The sequence below is a fragment of the Lutra lutra genome, chromosome 14 (assembly GCF_902655055.1).
Source record: "Lutra lutra chromosome 14, mLutLut1.2, whole genome shotgun sequence".
NCBI classification, from domain to species: Eukaryota; Metazoa; Chordata; class Mammalia; order Carnivora; family Mustelidae; genus Lutra; species Lutra lutra.
The window spans coordinates 57,882,898-57,910,347 of NC_062291.1; the positions used below are offsets into that span (position 1 = coordinate 57,882,898).

At 47.1% G+C, this 27,450-nt stretch overlaps 2 protein-coding genes across 7 annotated transcripts in view; both read right to left on the bottom strand.

The window, feature by feature from the left end:
- SLIT1 (slit guidance ligand 1) overlaps positions 1–6,334 on the bottom strand; it is a 185,377-nt gene extending 179,043 nt beyond the window's left edge. Inside the window, exon 1 of the mRNA XM_047701989.1 lies at positions 6,328–6,334. The gene's annotated coding sequence lies outside the window, so the exon portion shown is untranslated. The remainder of the gene's footprint in view (positions 1–6,327) is intronic.
- Positions 6,335–23,299: 16,965 nt separating this feature from the next.
- ARHGAP19 (Rho GTPase activating protein 19) overlaps positions 23,300–27,450 on the bottom strand; it is a 62,103-nt gene continuing 57,952 nt past the window's right edge. For all 6 annotated transcript variants that reach the window (XM_047701993.1, XM_047701996.1, XM_047701992.1 and 3 more), the window contains exon 12: positions 23,300–27,141. In XM_047701993.1, coding sequence (XP_047557949.1) covers positions 27,131–27,141 — 11 coding nt within the window. In that variant the 3' untranslated portion in view covers positions 23,300–27,130. The remainder of the gene's footprint in view (positions 27,142–27,450) is intronic.

The following is a 27,450-nucleotide window of genomic DNA, read 5'->3' on the forward strand; positions in this document are numbered from 1 at the left end:
AGTATTTAAAGTGAATTGGGGAGGGGCACCTGGGTGGCTCAGTGGGTTAAGCCTCTGCCTTCGGCTCAAGTCAGGATCTCAGGGTCCTGGGATCGAGCCCCACGTGGGGCTCTCTGCTCAGTGGGGACCCTGCTTCCTCCTCTCTCTCTCTGCCTGCCTCTCTGCCTACTTGTGATCTCTCTCTTTCTGTCAAATAAATAAAAATAAAAATTTTAAATTGAGTTGGGGAATGGGGCGGGGCTGGAGCTGGAGGAGGCTTGGAGGGTTTCCAGGCAGGGCAGAAGGAATTTTTAAAATCAACTGTTAGGTTGTTTGGGGCTTCTCCCAAGCCAGGCTGGGTCCCTGCAGGATCTCTCCTCATCAATGAGTGTTCACTAACTGGCTCTGGGTGGCCAGGGCAGCGTCCCAGGAGCCAGCGTCCTGAGCAGGTTAGCAGACACTCGCTCCTGCAAGCTCTGTCAGGTCACAGATGGGGTGCTACTGCGGGTGTCCCGGAGAGAGGGAGGCAGGTCAGGGTGGCAACATGAGGACGTGGGCGGGCGGGGTGGGGCCATCTGGACCCGCCCCCTGGGGTGGGCAGTGTCTGCTAATGGCGGGGGCGGGGGGGTGGTGGTTCCCAACACACAGAAAACACGCACTTTTCTCCGATCAATCAGGACAGTGCCCCTGGACAAATGGTGATGGGCGCGGCGCAGAGGCCCTCTGGGTGGTTTCAGGCACCATCTGCGAGGAGCTGAGGGCAGGGAACCCTCAGGGAAGCACCGAGCTGGTCCAGCTCTGTGACCAGTCCTGACTCCGGCCACCCCGTCTTCAGTTTCCCTCTGTGAAGACAGATGCATAGCACCTCAGCATAGCACAGCTCAGTGCTTCTCCAGGGATAAACACTTCAATCCTCCCGCTTCAGGCCCATTTTACAGATAAGGAAATAGAACTCCTACAGGAGAAATAACTAAACCATGGTCACAGAGCTTATTGGCTATCTATCAGCTTGTGCACTGTTCATGTGTGCTGCCTAGCACCTTGCCCACTACCTGGGACCTAGCAGATTCTCAGTAATGTTTATGAAACCAAAATGAACTGGAATGGGAGCTGAAAACACAGGTCCTCAATTCTTGAGGAAAGACAAAATTTAGAAATCCTGTGATAATGACAGTCCAGAGACAAAGCAGCTAGTGGCTGACTAAATGGGCCCAACCAGGGACCCTGGACTGCTGCCCAGGCATCTCCACTCTATTCTGCTGTGGAAATTAGTTACTTACCCTTCCTCCAGCTGCCTACGCCAGGGGCTTAGGGTGAGGAAATCACCTGAGGGCTTTGCCTTAAAAACTTTGAGCTGGGGGCGCCTGGGTGGCTCAGCGGGTTAAAGCCTCTGCCTTTGGCTCAGGTCATGATCCCAGGGTCCTGGGATCGAGCCCCACATCGGGCTCTCTGTGAAGCAGGGAGCCTGCTTCCCTTCCTCTCTCTCTGCCTGCCTCTCTGTCTACTTTGTCTGTCTACTACTCTGTCTGTCAAATAAATAAAATAAAATCTTAAAAAAAAAAAAAAAACTTCGAGCTGGGAGGAACCTTCCACAGCCTCCAGTTACAGTTCCGTGTAATGTTTTCTTAAATGATTTTCATTAAGTTCGTTCAATAAATATTTATTGTGCATCCACCATGAACAAGCCTCTGTGTTGCTGAAACGAGAAGTGTGATCTTTGTTAAAATTAGACACAAGTTTGTACGTCAAGAATTTTCTACAGCCAGAGGTATTTAGTGAGCAAACGTAATCAACATTCAATATAAATGGTATATACAGCAGCTCATCGTTCAAAAAGCAAAGAGTTAAAGTTAAAAAGAGGTCATTTTTTTAGAGAAACTTCTGCCTTCTGGATGCAAAGAAAATCATAATTTCCAGGCATAGAGAACGGATCAGTGGACGGGGGAAGTATCCCCAGGCTTTTTCCAGCAGATATGGGCAAGATCTACTCTAGGACAACAACTCAAGAGAGCTAAAGATTGGATGCCTGGGTGGCTCAGTGGTTAAACCCTGTGCCTTCGGCTCGGGTCATGATTCCAGGGTTCTAGGATCAAGTCCCGCATCGGGCTCTCTGCTCAGCAAGGAGCCTGCCTCCTCCTCTCTCTCTCTCTCTCTCTGCCTGCCTCTCTGCCTACTTGTGATCTGTCTGTGAAATAAACAAATAAAAATCTTTATATAAAAAAAAAGAGGGGCGCCTGGGTGGCTCAGTGGGTTAAAGCCGCTGCCTTCGGCTCGGGTCATGGTCCCAGGGTCCTGGGATCGAGCCCCACGTCGGGCTCTCTGCTCACCAGGGAGCCTGCTTCCTCCTCTCTCTCTGCCTGCCTCTCTGCCTACTTGTGATCTCTGTCTGTAAAATGAATAAATAAAATCTTTAAAAAAAAAAAAAAGAGAGAGAGAGCTAAAGATTTGACATCTGGCAAAACAAACCTAGACAAGCCCCTGAAAAATCAAGAAAGAATTAGAGGTAATTCCAGATTTATTCAAGCCTGCAGAAAACCAAAGTTTAATCATGTGATTGAAAATATGAAATATTATAAAAATATTAAAATAGTGAAAGTTTAGAAAAGGAGCTGCCTGGTTATTAAGTGTTTGCTTTTAAGTCTTATGCGAAATTGATGTCCAATCTCAGAGTCAGAGTTCAATAGCTCCACATGGACTGAGAGCCCAGCACCACGTCTGATGTGCACAGAGGCTGGGTTCACATCTGATGCAATTCAGTGCTTTGTGAGTAGAAATCCAGCTAAACATTCACCCACCTATGAACCAGCTAGTTCTCTTCTAGGTAGAATTATAGATATAGATATATCTATAGAAATAGATAGAACTACAGATAGAGATACCGATAGAGGTAAAGTAATGTCTTAGCTCTGGCTGCTATGATAAAATATCACGGACTGGGTAGAGTGGGTGGCTTGAACAACAGACATTTATTTTTCATCGTTTTGGAGGCTGGGAAGTCCAAAACCAAGGTGCCTGCATGCGCAGGTCCCTTTTCCTGGCTGGCAGACAGCTGCCATCTTGCTCTATCCTCACACAGCAAGAGAGGAAGGTCTGGAGCTTCTTCCTCTTCTTGTAGAGACACTAATCCCATCATGGGACTCCCTGTCGGGTCTTCATCTTAACCTAATCACCTCCCAAAGGTTCCACCTCCTTATACCATCGCATCAGGGGTTGGGGCTTCAATACAGGAATTTGGGGGGAGAGAAACACTCAGTCCAGAACAATACCCAAGAGAAATGAGGGGGTTGGTCAACCAGAAGGCACATAGAAGAATAGTTGCAGCCGCCTCATTCATAATAGCCCAGACTTGGAGAGGATTCCAGTGCTCATCATCAATGGGGAAATGGATAAACTGTGGTGTGTCCATACAGTGGAATAATGAGTAAGAACATTAATAAATCACACAGGCATTATGCCGAAAGAAAGCTTGACACTAGAACACTGTTTAATTTTTTTTGTTTAATTCAGTTTATAAGAAGTAAAACACAAGCAAAAGTAATCTATGGTGATAGAGGTTAAAATCATGGTTGCTTCTGAGGGAGGAGTGGCAAATTCTTCCAGGCTACTGGAAATACTCTATTTTGATCTAGATGTAATAACATGTGTGTGTGTAAAAAGACACCAAGTGGTGCACTTAAATTTAATGTACTTTGTGGAGGTTATGCCCCAAGAAAAAAGGAAAAAGATGTTTTTATCAGGGATGATAAGTACATGGTTGGCCGGCTGCCCTTATCCCCTCCCTGGGGATACTGATTAACCACCATACTCCTCGCTGAGCTCAGTTCAGAACCGTTCTCAGTCCAGCATTCTGGCCAGATTGTGCTGACTCAGAAACTACTACCATCTCCTGGTGTGCACACACGGGCACCTTAATTAAGATAGGTCATCATCTTTGATTCGTTTGACCATGCTTTGAAGAAGCCTGGCTTCTACTCGCTGACTTGTGGCAACCACTCCGAGGTGCAGTTCCCAGGAGGAAATGGCTTCAGAACAGCAGGCTGGGAAGCTGGAGAATGAGAGCAGGAGGGACCACAACTATCCCGAGGTGATGACTCAAAGCTACAAGTAACACCGGCACCTGGCAAAGGCTACAGTTTGATGGGGGCCGGCATTCTACTATGTAGAACAAACTGGCTTTTCTCTAGTAGCAGAGAACAGAGAGGGACAAGAGGGAAGAAAAGGCTGGACTGCAGGAAATGACAGCCTCTTGATTTGTGCTAAGACTTCTAGCAGCTGGAAATATAGCCTCCTTGTCAGATCTTATCAGGGATGCTAACTTCCTGTGGTTTCACGTCTCACGATTCCCAAAATCCCCTCTATCCTCCATCAAACAACCATGTGATCTGGACAGAGTGGGAATCTCCACCCCATTTTAAGTAAGAAAACTGAGGCTCAGAAGCAAAGATGTATGACCCACAAATACCCTCTTAGGCAAGTAAGGGATTCAGGATTCATACCCAGGTCTGTCTTCCTCCAAAGCCCATGCTCCTTCTTTGTCTTCTCTTTTAAGTTTTTATTTTTACATCAAAGTGGTACACGCACCAAAATGGCCAAATCATCCTGTAAGATTGGTTTTGAAAATGGCAGGTGTCCCCACCCCCTACCACCACCACCATCATTTCCCCTCCTGAGAGCTACCAAATTTACCTCTTACGACTGGTCTTTTTGGAACTTATCTCCACAATGTATGAAAACAAATCGACACCAAGATAAGCCACTTGTAACATCTCAGCATCCTGAGAACACAAAGAAGATCCCACAAGCTTCCAGAAATAGTAAAAACAACATCCCCCCCCCCCAAAAAAAAAAAAAAACATCCCCTACAAAGAGCTAGGGATGAGAATGGTCTCAGTTCTCTTGACAGCAACAACACTAGAGCACAGAAGGCAAATTGTGAAGGAAAAGGATTCCCAACTTAGAATTCTATACGCAGCCAAACTATCAATCAAGGTGAAGGTAAAATAAAGACATTTTCACATATTAAAGGTCTCAAAATATTGACTTCTCATGTACCTTTTTCTCAAGAATCTCTGAGGATGACGAACCCCTTACAGTGGATCCACAGTTGTGTTGCTATTATCCCTCTTTTCTCTGTCTTGCACCTTCAAAATATCCTTTTTCTGTCAATTTAGTAGAATTTTAAAAGGCTGAAAATGGACATATTCAATCAATTTACATTACCCATCATCTCTCTCATTCCTTGTTTTTAAAGCAGTGGACCCTTTCTTCAAACAAACTTTTATCCAAAAGACAAATATCTAAAACACACCAAACCAATATCACATTGGTTGCAGTACTGTTTGTCTCCTATGGTTAACTGTTAAGAACGTTGCTGCAGCTAATTAATGAAAAAGAAATGAGCAAATTAGAACAACAGTATTTTGTGCCCACAAATTAATGTACCCAAGTATTGAATATCAGCTGCTGTTAGCATCACCCCTTACGTGCACACACATAAAATGACAGCACATTTTGAGCACCTTTTTTTAAAAAAAATATCTTATTTATTTATTTGTCAGAGAGATAGAGTGAGTACAGGCAGGCAAAGTGACAGAGGGAGGGGTGACAGAGTGACAGGCAGGTAGAGGCAGAGGGAGAAGCAGCCTCCCTGCAGAGCAAGGAGCCCGATGTGGGACTCGATCCCAGGATGCTGAGATCATGACCTGAGCCGAAGGCAGCCGCTTAACCCACTGAGCCACCCAGGCATCCCTATGAGCACCTTTTGATGGAAGAACACGCCACCTATAGTTGCCAAAAAATCACAACCTGAATTGATCAGGCCTCTGTATCCTACTACCCACTGATTGGAAATACAGATGCTGAACTTCATGCATCACCAGTATACAGTCAGCGAAATCCAGACTAGGGAAGGCCAACTGGTCCAATGCCCTGGGATCTTCACCATATAATTAAAAGAGTGGGGGAAGGGGCACCTGGCTGGCTCAGTGGGTTAAAGCCTCTGCCTTTGGCTCAGGTCATGATCCCAGGGTCCTGGGATCGAGCCCTGCATCCAGCTCTCTGCTCAGCAGGAAGCCTGCCTCCTCCTCTCTCTCTGCCTGCCTCTCTGCCTACTTGTGATCTATGTCTGTCAAATAAATAAAATCTTAAAAAAAAAAAAAAAAAGAGGGGGGAAGGTATGATGGGAGAATCTTGGGGTTAAAAGAGACTTTGAAGACATATCAAATAAAAAAGTAGGTAAGTAGGGACACCTGGGTGGCTCAGTTGGTTAAGCGGCTGCCTTCGGCTCAGGTCATGGTCCCAGGGTCCTGGGATCGAGTCCCATATCGGGTTCCTTGCTCGGCAGGGAACCTGCTTCTCCCTCTGTCTCTGCCTGCCTCTCTGCCTACTTGTAAGCTCTCTCTCTCTGACAAATAAATAAATAAAATCTTAAAAAAAAAAAAAAAGTAGGTAAGTATACACCCGTGTTCACAGCAGCCTCATTCACAATGGCCAAGAGGTAGGAGCTACTCAACTATCCTTCACACAGATGAACGGATAAACAAAATGTGGTACATACATACAACGGCCTGTGATGCAGCCTGAAAAAGGAAGGAAATCCTGTCACATGCAGCAATATAGATGAACCCTGAGGACATTAATGCTGAGTGAAAAAAGCCAGTCACAAGAAGACAAACACTGTGTGATTCCACTTATGTGAGGTAATCAAATTCATAGTAGAATGTAGAATGGAGGTTCTCGGTGGGGAGGGGAAGGAAGAGGGGATAGAGAGTCGTTCAACGGGTGCAGAGTTCTAGTTTGGCGAGATGAAGTTCCGGAGAGGGACGCTGGTGATGATCGCACAACGTGAGCGAACTCAGCACCACGGAACTGCGCGCTTGCACGCTTGAAGTGGTTAAGATGGTGAATTTTAGGCTGTGTGTTTTTTAGCTACAATTTTTACTACTAATTTGCAAAAGCAGGTAAAACTAAATGGTAGAGTTTAAGAAGGTGCTCTTGGGTGGTGAAGTTATAGAGAACTGCAAGGCAATGATCAGCATAAAAGTTGGGATGGGGAGCCACTTTTTGGGGAGAGGAAAGATGTGCCTTTGGGACAGAGCACAGAGAAGCTGCCGCGGGCCCACTTCTTGATCTAGGTGCTGATTTACCAGAATGGTCCCCTTATACAATTTCACTCTGCCTCTGTCCTCTGTGGTTTTCTATATCTGTTTCAAGTATAATTTAAAAGTAAAGGGGTTTTTTAAAAAAAAAAAAACCCGTGAAGAAAGAAGCCTGCTACAATCCTGTCAACCAACATACTCCAGTAAGACAACCACTTCACCTGAATTAACAGAGGAGGATTTGGGAGCGAGGCCACCTGAAGCCAGGCCTACCAGCTCTTTCTCAGCTCCCCCTTGCTGAACACTTGTGACAGCCCCATGTGTACCCGGTCTCCTCCCTGTATCTGAGTCTCTGGTCCTGTGTACCACCTGCCTCTGCCCCTGGGGACTTGCTCACAGAGCTTAAACAGCTGAGCTCTGCCAGGTCACAGGGAAAGGACTCAGCACCACGACAACCAGGGTCTCCCCCAGAGGAGCACAAAGTTTTAAGACTCAGACGCCTCTGTTGTCAGCTGTCAAATTCCATTTTCTGGTTCCCAAATTCTCTAATGTGAATTCCACTAACATCTTAGTGCCACCATAATGTGCCGTCACAGCGTCAGGATTGGAACAGCTTCCTGTCAGTCTGTGGTGAGGAGCGACCCAACATGGGGTCCCTGAAGCTCACACAAATGGTACGGTGGCGCAGCGGGTAAGAATGCAGGGTCCAGATCTGGGCTCTGCCCCCTGACCTCACACAACAGGCTACATAGGATCTCTGGGCCTCTGTTTCCCCGTAGGTGAAGTGGGCAGTTACAACAGTGTTTATTCTTTGGGGTTGGTACAGGACCTCGATAAGCTGAAATATGTCAAGTCTTTAAAAAAGAGAGCCTGGCTCTGGGTAAGTGCTCAGTGCCTGTCCTTACTTCACTTAAAGACCAAGCCTCAGGCTCACAAGGGCCAGAGATGAAAAACTGGGAAGAGGGGAATCTACCCATCTACAGAACTTCCCCATGTCCTGGGGATGGGAGAGCTGGAGAAGTCTAGCTGCTTCCAGACCTATTCATCCAGCTGCCTGGCTGAGCACATAGCTCAAACTCAACAGGACTGAAAGCCCAATTCTTGAGCTCCCCCTGCTCCTCTCCTCCAGCCTGATTCTCTTCCAGTGTTTTCCATCTCTCTGAATAGCAGCCATATCTATCCAATTCGATGAGCCAGAAACCTGAGGGGCGCCCCATACTTTCCTCTTTCCCTTTTCTCACCTCACTGCTGACCTGTCTCCATGACCTTACCTTTTGAGCACATCACAAAGTCATTCTCCTGTCTTCCTCTCCCTGCCATCTCCCCCTGGGGGCTCATGCCGCTCACCTTGTCACTACTATGGCCACCATTTAAACTCCCCCCTTTGGTTGTTTTACTAGGATCTGCCTCTCCCACTAAACTAGCAGTTCCAGGAGGATAGGCGCCATGCTGGTGTTACTGACCTTTGAGTACTCACCAGCTTTCAGCACATGCTGGGACATTGCAGGTGCTTGGTGAAGATACATGGAATGAGCTAAATACTGGAGTAAAAAAGGAGCATGTTTCCCCCATTCACATGCTGTGGCCCAAGCAGCCACCTCTGTGCCACCTCTGCAGCCCTTAGGGCCTTCCCTGGAGGAGCCACAGCCCCTCCCTTCACCTGCTTCCTCCTTTCCACCCGCCTGGCCTGCCCCTCGGAGCCTCCAGACCAAAGTAGGTGGACCTAGATTGTTTCCTTGAACTGAGGCAGCTGTGGAAGCCTGGCCCCTCTGGCCCTACTGAGCCAAAACCTCCCCTGCAGGCCCCACCCCCATCCGTGGCAAGCCAGTGAGTTCGGGTACCTCCCCAAAGGCAGGAGGAAAGACACGGAGCCACAGTCATCTGAGGAACCTTGCTCCATGGCAGAACCTCGTGCTCCTGCTCTGCTCTGACAGCTGGAGCAGCCCGCTCACAGTCACTTGCTCAGTGAGTCCTTACTGAGCACCTACTACGGCCGGGCACTGTGGAAGACGGTTGGGGCGTCTCAGTGGACAAACATGGCAGACGCAGTCAACAGCCATTCTCCCCTTCCTCCTCGCTAACAAAACCAACGGTGTTCAGTCCCCTGCCCCAGATCCCTGGGGTGGGGTTACTCTATTCCTCTCATAGCTGCTGGTTTAACAAAGGGCATATGACAGTTTCAGCCCACAGAACTTGAGGGGGAGTCCACTGAGGAACTGCTAGGAAAGTCTCCTCGCTCGTACAAGGAGAGATAAACAGAAACACTTCCTCCTCAGGCCTACACCAGGTGATGCCTGCAGCTGGCTGGCCACCTCGAGACCCTGAGGGAAGTGGACAACGCTCCGAGAGTGGCAGGCTGAAAGACAGGAAGAGCCTAGACCCCTCACGACTCTGCTGAGCTTCTGAATCCACTGCCCTGGGACTGCCCAGCCCCTGGTCTATCACATGGTGATTAAAAGCCTTCATGGTTTAAGCTACTCTCCCATGAGTCTTCTGTCCCTTGCAGCCAAAAGCCACCTAGAGCGCTTCCTGAGCAATTGCGGGATGGCAGGCACTGAGAGTTCCTCTCTCAGCGCTTCCCACTCCTGCCGGAGAGCTGAAATCAATCATGCCCATTGCACAGCTGAAGAAACTGAGACCCAGAGGTGGAAGACAACTTGCTTTGTCACATACCGAGGGCCAGTGCAGGTGCACTTGGAACCAAAGCCCAGGTGGTTGGCTCTCTTGCCGCCACACCAGTGGAGCAGCTGAGTTTAACTGCCATGTTGGTTGGAATTCTCCATTACAAGTATGACGGGTGGGAGTCAGCCAGCCTAAGCTCTAGAGACATGTACGGGCTCCGTTCCCACCTGCAGACAGGGCAAAGGGATGGCTGGATCCAGGAACTCAGACCATTCCCTCTCGTCTTTGCTTCTCTCTGACACCATGCCTTCAGACCAGCTCCCTGCTAGACTGGAATCATGACCACCAGTAGACTTGGTCTCACATGCCAATGGCCAAGGGCCAAAAAGGACAGGGGCCTCCCTTTCCCCGGTTTGAGTTTTATCAACTCCAAACTTGGGCCCCACACCTTCACTGTAAGTCTGGATCCTGAGTGCCACCTTTGGGTTCCGTGGCTTGGCCCCTCCAACCTCTCTATGCCTCAGTTTACCTGTCCTGAACTAAGCAGAGTAGCAGCACTTGCTCTGCCAGGAAGGTCATTCATGTGTCCAGCAAACACCTCGTGCATGCCAGTTACCAATCAGGTGGCATGGGAGGTGCTGGGGCCCAATCCCTACCCTTGTGGGACCCAATCCCTGCCCTCATGGAGTTTATAGTCTAGCAGGAAAGACAGATATTAAATCAACAAACACAGGAAATTATATCTCTGTTTTAACTCTGCTAAGTGTTCTAAAGGACAAACACAGAGCACACTGGGAGAGAAAGAAAAGAACTGAGCTCAGATTGAATGCGTAGCCTTAGAAAGACTGACTCCGGGCATGGAGTAAGCATTCAAGTCTAGGGTAGCTATTACCGAGGTTTTCACTTGGCCTCTTTCCTGTCATCTCCCGCCCAGTGACTTACTGTGAGGAAAAGAGCTAGGTAACCTGGTGGCCCCGCTCTCCATCGCTGTAACCAATTACAAGCCTCCTAGGGGCTGGAGCGCAAGTGTGACGCATGCACTGGGACAGCACGAGCACAACAGGTCCCAGGGCAGCCTGCTCCTGGTGGATGGCACACACCCAGCTCTCGGCAGCCCCTTCCTGGCTCTGGCTGAGGCTCCAGGGGCTTCTCAGGCTCCAGGGTCTCCCAGGCTCCTTCCGCTGGCTCGGTGTCAAACCCTAAATGAAGGAGTTGCTGGAGAGAGATTTACTGCTTAACAAGCCAACTTTCCATTCACTATTGCCAGGCTCTGCTGTCCCCACAGCTCCTGGCCATAGGGACAAGGGCCCTGCCCCTGTTCCAAGCCTCAGGGCTGTCTAATCATGTCCCGGTGACTGCCTCTGGAGGGACCATTTGCGAAAATCTCTTTGTGATCAAAGGAACACACTCAGGCCCCTCTGGGGTTCCACTGCCACCTCTCTCTCGTACAGACATACTCTTTTTTCAGGGAAGAAGAATGAAGAGCTGCTAGGTTAGATTAATTGCCACAAATGCTAATGCTATTCCTATATCCAGGACCCTAATCAGGATGGTGGTGCCAGCCCATCTGACCTCCCGGCCCCCAGCTCTCCTTCTGCAACCATGGAGACAGCCAAAGGGGTTGACTGGCACACACATCACTCCTCCATTTGCCACCTTCCGTGGTTCTCTGGATCTGAACAATCTGAATCATCCCCCTTAATGTGGGAGATTAAGTCCCCCTGTGATCTGGTCCCCCTAACATTTCCAACTGTGTGTTCTCAGGAAACCAGGAGGGGTTTTCCCAGAACATCATACACTTCTCTCATCCAAGATGTTTCCAGCACATGCCTCCCTCTTATATGAATCTGTCCATTGAATAATGAATGCTTCCTATGTGCCAGCCTCGGTGCTGGCTCTGGGATGCGACAGTAAGTCATACAGAACGTCCCTGCCCTCAGGAAGACCATGATCTAGTAGGGGCGGCAGACATCAGTGAAAAACAAAGAATCGCCAGAGATTATAATTACCAAAAGTAGCAAGAGCTATGAAAGAACCATGTAGGATGCTGGGAGCCCAAGGCTTCCGTGAGATGATGTTCAATCTGCCATGGGATGACACATAGGTCCCTCTGGGTGGGGTCTGGGGGTGGGACAAGTCCTGATTGTGGGACAGACAAGTCCTGAGGCCAGAGGGCATCTGCAAGCTCTGGGATCCAAAAGTCTGGGTAGCAGATGGCCAGAGAATGTGCAGATAGGCTGGAGGAGAAAGTGGGAAGAGCCCCACAGATCATGTTAGAAGGCACTCCTGAGGGACGCCTGGGTGGCTCAGTTGGTTAAGCAGCTGCCTTCGGCTCAGGTCATGATCCCAGCGTCCTGGGATGGAGTCCCGCATCGGGCTCCTTGCTCAGCAGGAGCCTGCTTCTCCCTCTGCCTCTGCCTGCCATTCTGTCTGCCTGTGCTCGCTCTCTCTCCCTCTCTCTCTGACAAAAAAAAAAAGAAGGCACTCCTGACACAGAGGACCTGGGGGAGCGCTGAGCTGTTACAAGGAACTCAAACAGGGCATGAGCCCTCTGGACTGGGAGGGGGTAAGAATGACAAGCAAGGCTAGGGTGATATGTCGGGGACTAGACTGACATCACCACAGTTGAAATGCTGGGTCAAAGAGGACTTCATTTTTAAACTTTGTATTATGTACAGAGATTTTCTACTGTGTATGTGGGGGTGTGGGGTAGCACCCCAGCCCCCACGTTATTCAAGGGTCAGCTGTACTCAGAGGTACCCTAAAGTTGCAGATTAGCTCTTTTGCCCCCACTTTGTAGCAGCAACCCAACTTCCTTTGGTTCAGAGGCACAAGTAGCCCAGCATGGCTGGATGGCGGTCTCAGTTCAAGGGACTCATTGTTGTGTCCCCTGATGGAAGCATACCTCCATCACAATTAAGGCCTTCAAACCAGCCAAGCTGCAAGTTTCTGCAGGTAAGTTAGAGGAGCGACTTGCCTCAAGGTAACTTGACTAGCTTAACTGACCTTGACTGAGGGTAAATTAGAGGATAAGGAATAGCCCTCCCCTTCCCACCCCTTGACAGCTATGGGAGACAGTCACAGATTCAAAGCATAGAGTGTGCATCCCTTACATCAGAACTCAACCTTTCAGGACAACTGGTCCCATAACTAAGCCTTTAGAGGATCATCCCACGATCCATCAGGCCAACTGCTTCCAGGTTACAGGGCATGTGGCAAGACTAGTGAACTCCTGTGAGCACAAATCTATTGTTCCCCTTACACTGCTCTGGGAGGAGACGCCCCTGGTCAGAAGCAACATCATGTAGAATACCAGGACAGTGAATGGGATTCTGTGAGCACACAGATGGTTGAGCTGGTGGAAGCATTTCAGGAAAGGGTGGAAATCCACATCCAGAATAAGTGTTTATTGCAGTGATGACCAAACCCATGCCTTCCATGATGGAAGGGGTCCAATGTGATCAGTCTGCCACCAGATGGATAGCTGATGGGTCCCTGTCACCTTCAGGAAGGATGAGCTTCTAAAGTGTCTGGAGGGCATTTCTTTCCTTCCTTTCCTCATTCATACAATGATTTTCTGAGTGTCTCCCTGCGCCATTGGCCCAGCCCTAGGCTTATTCTATAAATGGCACAGCAGGGGCTGGGCTCTTGGCCATAGTGTGAGGCTCAGGGTTTTTGTACACAGACACAGAGAAACAAGATGGCTGCAGCTGCCACCGCTTCTCAGATGGAATGACATGATGGAAAGAGCCCTGGACAGGGAGTTGGAGTGCTTGACTTCTAGTTCTAGACCAGCTATCTGCACTCCTCTGATGTGGAGAGAGGCACATTGCCTTGTCAGCCTCCATTTCCCCATTCTTTTTTTTTTTTTAAGATTTTTTTTTTTTTAATTTGACAGAGAGATCACAAGCAGGCAGAGAGGCAGGCAGAGAGAGAGGAGGAAGCAGGCTCCCTGCTGAGCAGAGAGCCCCATGCGGGGCTCGATCCCAGGACTCTGAGATCATGACCTGAGCCGAAGGCAGCGGCTTAACCCACTGAGCCACCCAGGCGCCCCGATTTCCCCATTCTTAGAGTAAGGGGCGCCCGGGTGGCTCACTCAGTTAAGAGTTGACTCTTGATTTCGGCTCAGGTCGTGATCATGAGATCAAGCTCCACCGCAGGCTCCGTGCTCAGCAGGGAGCCTAAGATTCTCTCTCTCCCTCTCCCTCTGTACTTCCCCCCTCTAAAATAAACAAATAAATCTTTAAAAACAAACAATGAAAGCCCCAGGACAGCAGGTACCAGTGGTACCAAGCGTGGGATGGTCAGATTGGTTCCCCTTGGGTGCAGGCAACGAAGGAATCAGTTGTTTATGGAGAGTTTTTTTGTTTTTAATAATGAACTAGGAGTTGGTCTGCTTTTTATTATCACCAAATACCTGCAATTCTAAAGAGTATCAGTGAAAGAATACTCCTCACCCAAAAAATCCTTTTGTTTGCCTAAATTCTAAACAGTTGCTACTGTTAGTAGTAAATTGTAGTTTTATAAATTTTACATATATGTATATATATTTTGTATTATATATAAAATATATATATACATACATAATATATATATATAACTTATTTATAAATAAACACATTTTTTACTCCCTGTCTTTTAATGAACACGGCAATTTACATGGTTATCATTGTAGAGAAATCCCAGTTATATAACTGGCCCCAAACATACACAGATCCCCCCGGCAGATGTTTATTTCTAGAGTACGTTCATAATGGTTTGCAATCTTTCAAGCTCACTTCTGACTAAAATATAAACAAATAAAGACTGGGAGATTTAAGAGAGGTCCCTGCCCACCCAACCTCTAAGGCCAGATGCATTAACTGGGGGAAGGTCACCTGCGCCATCTAGTGGTAGAGGTGGTGATTACAGGTACACACACTTCATAGGAAAGAAAGAACAAAACGGATTGCCGTGGAAATGATAGTATTTTGGTGGGAGTGGGAAACAACCAGGGGACTTAGTTAGTCAGCCCCAGGGCTGACTGTATCACAGCTTTGCCTAGATAACAGTGAGCAAGTTCCTTCACTTCTCAGGGCCTTGCTTTCCTCATTCTTAAAATGGATTAATGATACCTTTATCATGGAATTGTGATGATTAAATGTGATAAGGCGTATAAAATTCCTGAGATGCAGTAGGTGCTCAGAAGGTGGTTCCCTTCCTCTCAGAGCTGATCAAAATGGGAGAACTAGAGCAGGCGGTCTCCCCAGGTACTGTCAGAGGCTCTTGCCTTACTTCCCTCGTCCCATGCTCTCACTAAGCTGTGGGTGCCATGGCTGGGGACCAGCTCCAGCAGTAGCCCTCCTGGGCACCGCACCAACTCGCTCCCCACTCCACCAGGCCAGGCTGAATCTGCCTCTGCCTGGCTGCCACGTCCATACACCTGCTTGTCCCCTCCCATACAGCTGCCCCCTGCCTCTCCAGCCCCCATATTCCACACCCATGACTGGTCCCAAATTTCTCACCCACTGCCACCTCTCCATTAGCAGTTCTCAGGGTGGTCCCTAGACCAAAAATATTAGCATCACCTGGGAACCTGTTAGAAAAGCAACTCACCAAGCCTCAGACCAACTGACTCGGAAATGCCAGGGCGTGGGCCCAGCAATGTTGTTACATATCCTTCAGGTGACTCTGAAACACAAAGTTTGAGAACCGCTGCTCTACAAAGAACCCCCTCCCAAACCAGTCCTATTCCTCAGATTCCTGAGGTTAGGTCCCACCTTCTCCTCGGCCACCCCCTCCATCCAGTGACCCCCCTCTCCTATTATGGAGAAACTCTCCCAGCACCTAAAACCATCTTACACTCTTCCCCTCGCCCACTTCACCTACAGTAATGTTGAGCAAACCTGTCATTAGCAAACCTTCAATATATTTATCACAGAAGCAGACCACTTTCTTATTTCTTGCTCAACATTTTTAAATTTGACACTAATTCAAACATACACCTTACCCTGGTCCTAAACAATCTATAAATTTGGATAATATGTGAATTATAGTTTTGTTATGCATTGAAATAAACACTATTAAAAATTCGAGCGGTTCATCCAAAGTACCACCTAAATGTTATTTGGGGGGGAAACAATGCCTTAAGTGTAGTCTGGCTCTCTCAGAACACACACAGACCCAACCTGTCCATTCCCCAGAGCTGCATGTCCCCTTTGCCTCTCATCTAAACTGCACACTTTTGTCAGTAATAACTTCCTGGGCCATTTAGCACCCCTATTCATTAACCCTACCCATGACTCTGTTACCCCTGAGAACTCCCCATGAAACATCACCAGTTCAGGAAATATATATGGAATGACTCAACTCTGGGGACCCAAGATGTCCCCTTCTGCTCCCCAGCACCCAAGTCCCCAACACTGCATATTCTGCCTAAGCACGACCTCTAGGAAGGGTCCCTGGGCCTCCCCTGCCCCCATCTTTCCATCTTCTCTCTGGACCACCCCCTCTCTCTCCTGACTTTTGGCCAAGAGCCAAACACTTAAATAATTAGTACCCAGTTAAAAAGCAATCCCTGGGGCGACGGGGTGGCTCAGTGGGTTAGGCCATTGCCTTTGGCTCAGGTCGTGATCTCAGGGTCTTGGGATTGAGGCCCGCATCAGGCTCTCTGCTCAGCAGGGAGTCTGCCTCCCCTCCCCCTCTACCTGCCTCTCTGCCTACTTGTGATCTCTCTCTGTCAAATAAATAAATAAAATCTTAAAAAAAAAAAAATCAGTCCCCTGGGGCACCTGGGTGGTACAGTAGGTTAAGTGCCCAACTCAGTTTCCACTCCGGACCTGATCTCAGTGTTGTGAAATCAAGCCCTGCATTAGGCTCTGTGCTCAGCGCCAAGTCAGTTTGGGTCCTCTCTCTCCCTCTACCTTTGCAGCCCCCAACTGGCACACATGCTCTCTTTCTCTCAAATAAATAAATCTTTTATAAAAATCAAAAAAATAAAAATAAAAAGCAATTCCCTTTATGCCCCTCAAAATACACACATATGCATACATACTTTCTATCAAAGCATAATACACATAGAGGAAAGTACAAATATTCTAAGAGTATGGCTCAGTGAATCTTCACAACCCGAACACACCTGCATAACCACACGTCCCAAGTGCCTCACGCCCACTGCCATCTCACTAGCACCCGCAGGCCACCCTCAGCCCAGAGTAACCTCTCTCGTATCTTCTAAAGTATACATTCATTTTGCCCATTCTTGTACTCACGTAAATGAAATCATACAGTGTGTTCTCAGGCACACGGGTACATGTAATTGCCAATCATTGTTCTCCTTGCTGTGTAGTATTCCACTGCTTGAATATTTCCTGTATTAGTTTCCCATTCCTGCTGTAACAAAGTACCACAAATTTGGTGGCCTAAAACGATACAAATTTGTTATCTTACAGTTCTGGAGGTCAGAGGTCAGAAATGGGTCTCACTGGGCTAAAATCCGGGTATCAGCAGGGCTGTGTTCCTTCTCAAGGCTCTAGGAAAGAATGTTGCCTCACCTTTTCCAGCTTCCAGCGGCCACCCACATTCCTGGGCTCACGGCCACTTCCATCTACAAAGCCAGGAATGACCAGTTCAGTCTAATACTATCACCTCTGGTTCAGACTCCTCTGTTTCCCTCTTCCTGTTTAAAGAACCTGGTGATACAGTTGGCCCATCCTAACAATACAGGATAATCTCTTTATTTTAAGGTCAGCAGATTGACCTGTTATTCCCATTTGCTACCTAGCCACCCCCCACCTCCGACCCCACCGCCCCACCCTGCCCGGCTATGTAACACAACATGCACATGACGTGAGCCTTGTTCTATCACGTCCACCACGCAGGTTATCACCGCTGCGGATGGCCATCTGGGTGGTTCCAGTACAAGCCTGTTAGTGAGCGTGTATGTCTGTCAGGTATAAACAGATCAGGGGCACAGCCACGTTACAGGCTGGATGTTCTGCTTAGTAGATGTTGCCAGTTTTCACCAAAGTGACTGAACCAATGTAATGCTCCCACCAGCCACACATGAATTCCAGTTGTGCCCAGTGTTGCAACATTTGGCATATCCCACAGCTACTTGCTGATACCGGGGACTTCCTTGCCTCTCTGCCTTTCTTCATGTCTGCAGGGCCCGGCCATGTTTCACCCTGACCATCCATTCCTTTCCATTTCTGTTCCCCGGATAAAAGACCTTGTTGGAGAAACTGGCCATTTTCAGGGCATTTTCTGGCCCAAACCTCAAGTCTGTATGGATATTTGTGGGCATTTGCAGCCATTCAACTAAACCTACTACTTACAGAATCTTAGGATGACAGTAACTTCAGGAGCCACGTGTGGTCCATCTCCCCCTTAAGAACAATTACGTCCCATGAGCCAGGGTCTCTCACGCTGCTGCGCGTTTCCTTAGGCTGTTGCTCCTGCGCCAAAATCCCTTTCCACCGGCTACTTCTCACCATCCTTCATGGCACATGCCCTCCGCATAAGCTTCCCTAAATCTCTCACTTGGACTCTGTGCCCCACCCCTCTGCTGCCACAGCACTCAGCACTCCAGACCATCTACTGGAACGTAGTAGAACCCACCATCTCTCCCACTGCCCTGCACCACCAGGTCAAACCAAGATGACTGGACATGGCTCTTGCTCTTGCGTCTATCATGCAGGTCGGAAAGCTCAAACTCACCTGTGTTCATGAGTGATGGCACCACCGTGGCAGGCACATTTCATCCGGGAAGGAATTAAACAGCTTCTCCAACAGGTAATCATCCCCTTCTTGGACAAATCTGAGTTCACAGTACATTTACTAGGAGCCTCCTACGTGCCAGGTGCTGTCCTAGGCATTGCAGAAACAGAAAATAAGGAATAGCTCCTGTCTTCAGGGAACTCAGGCTTTCACAAACTAGATTCCCTCTTTCCTGCCATTGGCCTCAGAAACAGAAACAGGTAACAAGGGCCCCCTTCTTCCTCCACATGGGAACACTCAGATAAAGTCACCCAGGCAGTAAAAGGAAGCATGGTCAACACTCCGAATGCAAATCAGGCAATGGGATTAGAGGCAAAAGTAATCTCCAGTGATAGAAATGAGATGGTAGCCTGGGACAGGCACATGGGGTATTGACTGTAAAGTGGCAAAAGAGAACTTTCTGGAAGGATGGAAATGCTCATCTTAATTGGGGTGGTGGTTACAAGGATGTATACATCTTATCAAACTGTATGCTTAGAGTTGCTTTAAAAGGAAACATGGGTTCAAGTCCACACACAGGGACTCGCAGCCACTCATTGGGTGTATCACCTCATTTCTATTTGTAAATCTCCATTTCTATCTGTAAAACATGGTTTGTGAGCTAGTTCGATGACTTTCAGGTCCCTTGTTTAAATAAATTCTTGCTGTGAACCAGAGACAAAGGAGCTAGCTCCCTGGCTGAAGTGGGCAGGGGCGATCTGATGGTGTCCTTCCAACCCCTTTCCCTCCTCACAATGAGAGGGCATCATTGTCTTCAAGTCCCACCTAGCTCTGACAGGTACTGCTTCTGCCTCTGCTGAGGATTTGCCTCAGGCTAAATATATCCCTTCTTTCTCCATACCATGGAGATTTCTAGATTCCTCTGGAAAGAGTAGGCTTTTGTGCTCCTGTAGAAGAGGGAAGCAGGGACAAGGAGAAGGGCCATGCCTCTCCTCTCCCTTCCCCTCCTCTTCCTGGTTCATTCCACACAATACCCACAGCAAGTGTTCAAGAAGTGGCTGCAACACGAGACCTCTCATTAATGGTCAATTCCAGTTACATTAAAGTACTTAATAAAGCCTGGATTACTGGGTCATTAGGTTTCTCGTAAATCCCAGTGGCCTTTCAGCAGGGAGAGGCAGAAGGCCTGGCCCTAGGCCTCTAAGCTGAACAGAAAAATTAATGGGTCTTTATGCCCAAGATAGTTGGTCATGGGGAGGGAGGTCACATTTTTAATGTTTCTCTCCTGCTCTGACCAGCCCAACTTCTGCTCATTTTGGTTTTAGAGAATTTATCACTAGTTTCCTGCATTTGGGAATACGAAGACCCTTCTTAACATCCACAAAGCTCAGTTTCTACACTTTTACAGCTGCATTTTGATCCATATTGAAACTTGAGGACACACACACACACCCCTATTATTAGTTCATTAACTTAAAAAATATCTTGGTGGATCACAACATGGATAAACACTGAAGGACAGAGTCACCTCTGGAAGAGGCAGGCAGTGTTCAGGACACACCTTGACTTGAAGTCCCCAGGTAGCCATCAGCCCCCGGGGCCATGCACACCCACCAGCTGGATCTCGAGGAGGCACACTCCCATAATCAGCCATGACGGGCAGGAGCCAATCCCCCAAAAGCCAGTGGATAAACCTTTCACCACTTTCCTTGCGACCTTCGTCCCCTCTCCAGGGTGGTCTCATGACTAAAGGAAAAGAGAAGACGTGGCCACAAGTGCCAATGGAATTGAGGAGTAGGTTGGCGGTGGGGAAAGAAAGGATAGCCTAGGATTAGAGTCCCAGAGATTCTAGAACATACCAATATAACATGAGCCATTTATGTATTTAACATTTTCTAACATCCGTGTTAAAAAGGTAAAAAGAAAGAAAAAGAAAAAAAAAAGGTAAAAAGAAGTAAAATTAGTTTTAATAATATAATTTGCCCAGTATGTCCAAAATATTGTTTTGATGTGTAATACTTATAAAAATTAAGACATTTTAACTTTTTTGTTTTTCCTAAGGCTTTGAATTCAGGGGTGTATTTCACATGGAGAGCACATCTCAGTTCAGACTGCCACATTTCAAGGACTCAATATCCACATGACTAGAGGCTACCCTATTGGTGAGTGTGTATGAGAAAGCAGGGAAATGAGGATAGACTCACCCTCAGCAGTTCCCAGCACTGGCGGGCGTGGGTGGAGGGCAGGCAATGGTTGTGGTGGACGCCACCCTCCTGTAGCTCACCACCACTCCCGACAGGCACACCTACTGTGTCCCAGAGCCAGCACTGAGCAGCTCAGGAGCCAGGCCTGCGCAGACCTGGAGCCCAGCCAGAAGATGTGTAGCACAGTGTCCTATAGACCATGCTGAGTGCAGCTTGTGGGCCCAATCCAGGCCATGGAGAAGCTGCATTTGGCTCCCCGCAGTGTTTTTCGATCTCTTGAAGTAGTTGTTGTGTTTATAACCTTGTATTTCCTTCTTGGCTCTTGCAAACATTGAGTGTGTAACTCTGCTGTAAGACCACAGTTCTTGAAGACAGACAGTCCTGGATGTTAATCTTGACTCTCCCACTGTTTAGCTGACATTGGATACGTTGAACTCTTCATGTGTCTCCTACTATAAAACTGGAGATCACGATACTTCACAGATGTTTGACTTTGGTGAGATGAGGAATTAATTGGCTAGCACAAAGCTGGGTACATAGTAAGTACTCAATAAATGATGGTATTAGTTTTCACTCACAGGAGGCTTGAACTCCTTAGAGCCCCTACCACGGTCCTATCTCAGTATGGGAAAATTGGGAAGTGTGTGAACAGCAGGAGTTCTCAAAAACAACCCCCACTTATACACACAGATGTTGGCCAACGGTTCCGCACTCACAATTTTTAGTTTGTTTCCTTTCTCTGTTGCCCATAGGTATGGTTCAACTGAATTAAGCAATCTTCACTACTAAGGCACTACAAATTTTAAAAGGCTTATTTCTGGGAAGGTAAGGGGAAAGCTAGCAATGACACCAGCAGCCCCTCCTGCTAACCTTCATCCTGCTTCCAAGGTGGAAAACTCTTGGAATTGGCACTGAATGCTGCTGGTGAAAGATATTAACGACCAACTTGGACCAAGAATTAGTAATTGTTCGACCCCCATTTTTGTTTTTTGTTTTTGCTTTTTATGGGGGAAATTAAGAGTCAGGGACTTTAAAACATCTAAACCACTAAAAAAATTTTTTTAGAAATAAAAAAACATCTAAACCAGTCATGATAAACTCTATACCATGACCCTCTAGCCTGGGGTTCAGCCTTCCTGACCATCTCCACCGCCATATGCTTTAAATTCAGAAATGTAGGTAGGAGCAAAACATGGACAGCCAGCCACAGGGAACAGAGGCCACAGAACTGGCCCATGAGGGAGACTAAGGAAAACTCTTCCCAGGCAAACTGTGTTCCCATCTTCCCTTTCTGCTGTTTAATGCAAATTTGCTTCTTCTTTCCTTTCTACAATTCACATATTGACTATGTGCTCAGCACTGGCCTAGGCATTTTGATCCTCCTATTTTTCAAAATAACTCTTGTCCCCTCTACCACTTTTTCTTTTCTTTTGCATTACTCAGTTTCCTGTGGGTTTTTTTTTTTTAAGTCTCCATGCTTCACTCTCAAGAAAAAGACATGGCTCCTTTCTTTACAATAAACGAGTTGTTCCTGGGGGATTAGAAGAGGGACAGTCAGTCTGAGCAGCACCTAGAGAGCCAACATGGAGAAGAAAAAAAAAAAGGAGCACGTGGGTAGATAATGGAGCAAAGACAACTGCAGGGTTTTTATCTGTGCTCCAGATTTAAGTAACTCTTTTGTTATCAAAAATAACTATGTCAGCATCAATAACCTGCTGATTATAAAATGTATTCTTGGCAGAGAGGGGGAATTAACATCTAATGAACACTTGCCATCTGCCAGGCACTGTGCAAGGCTAGTGATTCTCAGTATTTTAGTGGTCAAGGACTCCTCTGGGATTCTTGTGGAAACTATAAAATCTCTCCCTTAGAAAAACTCAAATGAACACAAAATTTTACAAAGAATCACAAGGGCAAACAATGTTCCAAAGCATAATCAGACTCCAGATTAAAACCCTTTGTGTTAAGCCCTTAAGATCCCAGAGCATGTCATTATTGAGACAAGATACCATTATCCCCACCTTACAGATGAGGGGCCATCCCTAAGGTCACATACTAAAGTGGCAGAAACATTTCAGACAGAGTTGTCTGAACACTACTTGCTGTCCTAGATAAAAATGTCATTTGATTTTTACTGTTATTATAACTGTCACTCCTTATTTTTAAACAAAGAAGTAAGATTATGTGAGAAACTGAAATCTGTGCAAAATATTCTAGACTCAGCCACAGGACATCAGAAAGCTCAGAATTCCCAGGGGTTCCAATCCCATTTCCTATCAGCCAAAAGCCCCATTCCTCCTGAACTCACCTGCCCAGAAAGGAAACAAGCCAAAGAGGTGCTTTTCTTAGCCAGGTTTCATAAGCCTCAGAACAAAAAGCAACCTGTCAATATCTCAATAAAACTAGGGGGAAATTTTTTAAAGAGGCAACCTCTCTTTAAGATAATCTATCAGTCAAAATGGGAATTGAGAGGGACGCCTGGGTGGCTCAGTTGGTTGGACGACTGCCTTCGGCTCAGGTCATGATCCTGGAGTCCCGGGATCGAGTCCCGCATCGGGCTCCCGGCTCTGCGGGGAGTCTGCTTCTCTCTCTGACCTTCTACTCGCTCATGCTCTCTCTCACTGTCTCTCTCTCAAATAAATAAAATAAAATCTTTAAAAAAAAAAAATGGGAATTGAGAGACCAGTCAAAGCCTATGGATATAAAACAAAAGAAATTTAATTTCAGAATATTACATGAATAACAAAGACAATGCATAGGATTGTTTCTTTACAGTTACATATATATATGATATATAGTCAAATAAGAATGAAAGACAAAAAATGGTGAAACAGTTAAGAAACCTTGTTTCACTTGCTGAGCAAGCTCAGGGAGAGCCAAGGGCGACCCCTGCTACGAAAGGCCCTGGGGCGGGAGTGTTTTTCCCAACAGGCTCTGCCAGTCTCCAAGTGTCTGGGGGAGTGCTCAATGGCTCTTCAGCACCCCTGGCTGTGGCCTCGCATACTCTAGTTTCCATGGCAACCCAAGCACTCAGGCTATTATGTACTCACCTCCTCACTAGCCCCTCCACTGACTCTCCATGAGTGGAAAGATGTCGGTTGGCACTGGCTGCCTGGGAAAACTAGCTTTTCCGTGGTGAGTTTTAGATTGGGCTAATTACCACTGGTATGAAAAGCTTGTCCATTTTAGGGACCCAAAATTTCCCCAAATTCTACAGCAGTCTTGCCAAATGCCAATACCCAGGTTTAGATCAAGGTCCTGTCTTCAGTACAAAAGCTTCAGGGTGGAAGGGACAGGGATGAGGATCTCCCTGGGAAAAGGAGTTCTATTTAGAAAAGATCTTCCAGCATTTGTGTGAGGCCCTGTACGATGTAAGGAAGCAGCAAGAGTTTAGAGAAGTCTGTTGCCAAAGATGGCTTCCCTGGCTGTGCATGGGCCACATGGCTGGTCACTGCAGGGCACAGGTGCAAGGACCACGGGTTCTCTGTATCCAAACAGAGGCTCCTGGGAGGGAAGCTGCACAAAACCACCACTGTCCAGGCGGAGAGAAGGGATTTGCTGGCTTCCTCACAACCCAAGAAAACGGCCACCTCTGGATCACCCAGCAGTCACCAGAGTCAACTGCCCTGTACTACTCCATTTCCCAAGAGTGCTCCCGAGAAGGACATTTAGGGTGAAGAGTTGGGGAAGGAGCGGCTGCAGTTTGTTTGTTACAATTCGTTAAGTACCAGCTCCTTGAACATGTGCTGGCACTCAGATACAAAAAGGTACAATCAGTATCTTCTAACGTTTCACTGTGGCACTGGAGTTTTTCAAACCAGATTCCCTGGTCCCAGGGCAAAAGTCTATCACACTAAAAGGTTAGAAACTCCAGTGTCTATGGTTTTCCCGGTGATCTGAATCGAGGAGGTGCTCTTGTCTTCACGTTAATGCTCGCTGGCACGAAAACACTGCCCTGTGCTGACACCCCATCAGAACCATCACAACCGACCGCAGAAAGAAATGAAATGTTAAAAGCCATAAAAGGAGACATTTCCAAAGAGACTGTTCCAACATGAAAAATAAACATATCAGATTTAAAAAAAAAAAAAACTTATAGATTAAAAAAACTGTTAAATACTGGCTCAAAAATACCCACCCACCAAGTCAAAAGGGAGACAGTACCCTGCTGTGGCAAATGATAAAGGGCTTTTGTCTTGTAGTTAGTTCTCCGCAAGATTCCACAGGATAGGAATACTTACATATTCCAAGACAGAAAGTTATGCTGTTTATTTCTCAAATTTGATTCCAACTGGATCACAGCTTCAACTTAAAAATGACCTATCACACCCTTTAAGCAAGGGAAAGTATATTTAATAAATAACTTAAATGAAATACACATGCCCAAATTCACACACAAAGTGCCCAAGGGGGCAAGCTATACAAAAGCATGTGTGCGTGGTAAGCACCTCTCCCACCACTCTAGGCCTGGCACACTTCCCTGGGGTACCAACCCATTCAACCAGAGAAAGTCTCCTAAGTCTTAGCTGCCTCCTCAAATAGAAGCCCAGGACAAAGCTGGTGACAGGAAGGTATCAGGTCACTGCTCTGCGCTCTCCACCTGATGCCACGCCATTCTGGGAGGAACCACTTAGTAAAGAAAGGAAGCTTCAGGTTAGGGAGAACACTATTTCAGTCTGGTCCTATCAAAAGCAGTCTCTGTCTGCATTCACTCGTAGCTGGTGCTTATTTTCTCAATAAGGAAAAGCTAACTGGAAACCTACACAAATAAATTTGCTAACAAGTATTTTTAAGAAAGACATATAAATGTTCTGAGAAAGGGCCTTCTAAGAGGCTTATAATCCTCACCATCTATTGCTCACAATCCATCGAGCTGGAAGGCCAAATCTTACGCTTCTCTTCACTATTGTTGGAGTAGCCAATGCGACAAGAAGTACGGAAGAGAAGACGAACAGCTGGACACAAAACCAAACCGTGCTCCGCCAGCATCATCCTCCGTTTCAGCAGAAATGCAGCTTTTTCAAGAGTTTAAAGATAACAAGTCCCACTTTGCTGGGCAGCTGCTCCCCAGGAGCCTGACTGGGATCTGGCACAGGGTGAGGGCAGCTCAACGGCTCCACAGAGCAGGCCCACTCAAACGCTCCCGCCACTGGCCACACGCCCCCAGGCAGTGAGTATTTACACCAGATCAAAGCCACGCTGCTGCTTACCTCTAACACACATGAACATCCTCAACCCCGTCAAAGCCCCAGCCCCACCTCCAAACTACTCCTTTGCCCACCCTGACAAGGAGAGGGGTGGTGCGGCAACCCTCCTCCAACACTGGTGATCAGCCAACAACCGCTTGTAAAGGAGGACGTGCTCTTTCAAATCCTCTCAGCCCTGCAGAGTGACGCGCCCTTCCTCCCCGGGACTCCAGCTTGCCCTCAGCGGACAGTTTGACCTGCACACCTGATCCCTTAGAAAAATGCAATATAATCCCACCCACCAGCAGTCACCCTGGACACAAAACCAGCCAGTCCCATCCTAGTCACACTCCAGAGTTTCCAGTACATTCAGATATTTCAGTAAATCTCTATCGAGCTGTCGGTGACTTCCCTTGAGTCACAGGGATCTGGCACAGAATATTGGCACCAGAGATGTTTTAAGCGAGGGGAGACTGAATGAAGGCGACGAGTTTGACAACCACACAATTACTTTGGCACCACGGAGAAAAGTGGGAGAGAGGGAAGGGAGGGAGGAGGGACAAAGTTTAATAACTGACATTTGTTAAAATATGGTACCATTCTGAATTCTCCTTTTTCAATAACGCAGGTCAAATATCCTACACCCTCAGGTCCAAGAAATTATTTTTGTAATTCCAGGAAAGCTGGAAGTTCTTTGGACAAATGGTATTGAGGAATACGGCCTCATGAGATACGGCCTCATGAGATCAAGAGCTTTCCCAAAGCTTATGGTGAAAAAACAAGGGAAAGATATCTGTCTTAGGCATAATTTAGATGACCTATCTAAAAAATGGCTTTAAAAAAACAAACAGCAAATTAACAAGAAACAACCAAAATAACACCCATACTATCAAAACAGAGAAAAGCCCCAAGTATCAGTTAAAAATAATATCAATCCACCAGGACTGACAGCACTTTTAAAAAAAAACAAAAACTGGTAGTTGAAAGAACTTTCAGATTTTTAAAAATAATATCTGCTAAAACAAATTCATGGAATGAGCACTGGAGCCCAGCTGGTTCTGCCCATTTACTGTGCTGTGTGAGCAGGCTGGCTGCTTAGTGGTTGGTTTCCCCACAATGCTTCAAAGACAAGAGAAAGAGAGATGCCAGCGCCCGTTCAGTAGACAGAGTCTGCAGACATTATCCAGTGAGTGCGGTTAGCGGCGTCAGTCAGGTCACAGGATTAGTTGACTTTCACAGTGCTAAACGCAGCGAGCTGCAAGTCCAAGCTTCTCTGTGAGCAGTAATGACGTATGGCCCACTAAAGAGGAAATTCCGGGTGGACAACAGGAGCACTCTGGATCCTTCAGAGGAATCCTAGGTTGAAGAAAAAACAAGAATATTAAGCACATTCATAAATATTTCTTTTTGCAATCATCCCACCTGAAAGCTAGAGAGGCTGTACTTAATATTTTCTACAAACTGAGGATTAAAGAGCTTAATTGAGAATTTATGACTTCTACCAAGTAAACATTACTTTGTCTAGTGCCTTAATCTCAATGCATTAAAACAACTTAATGGCAATAACAGCTACCGCTGTACTAAGCGCACATTTTGCACCAGACCTGCTCTCAGTTCCTTGTGTACATGATCTCATTTATCTTCACAACAATCTGTGCATGAGAT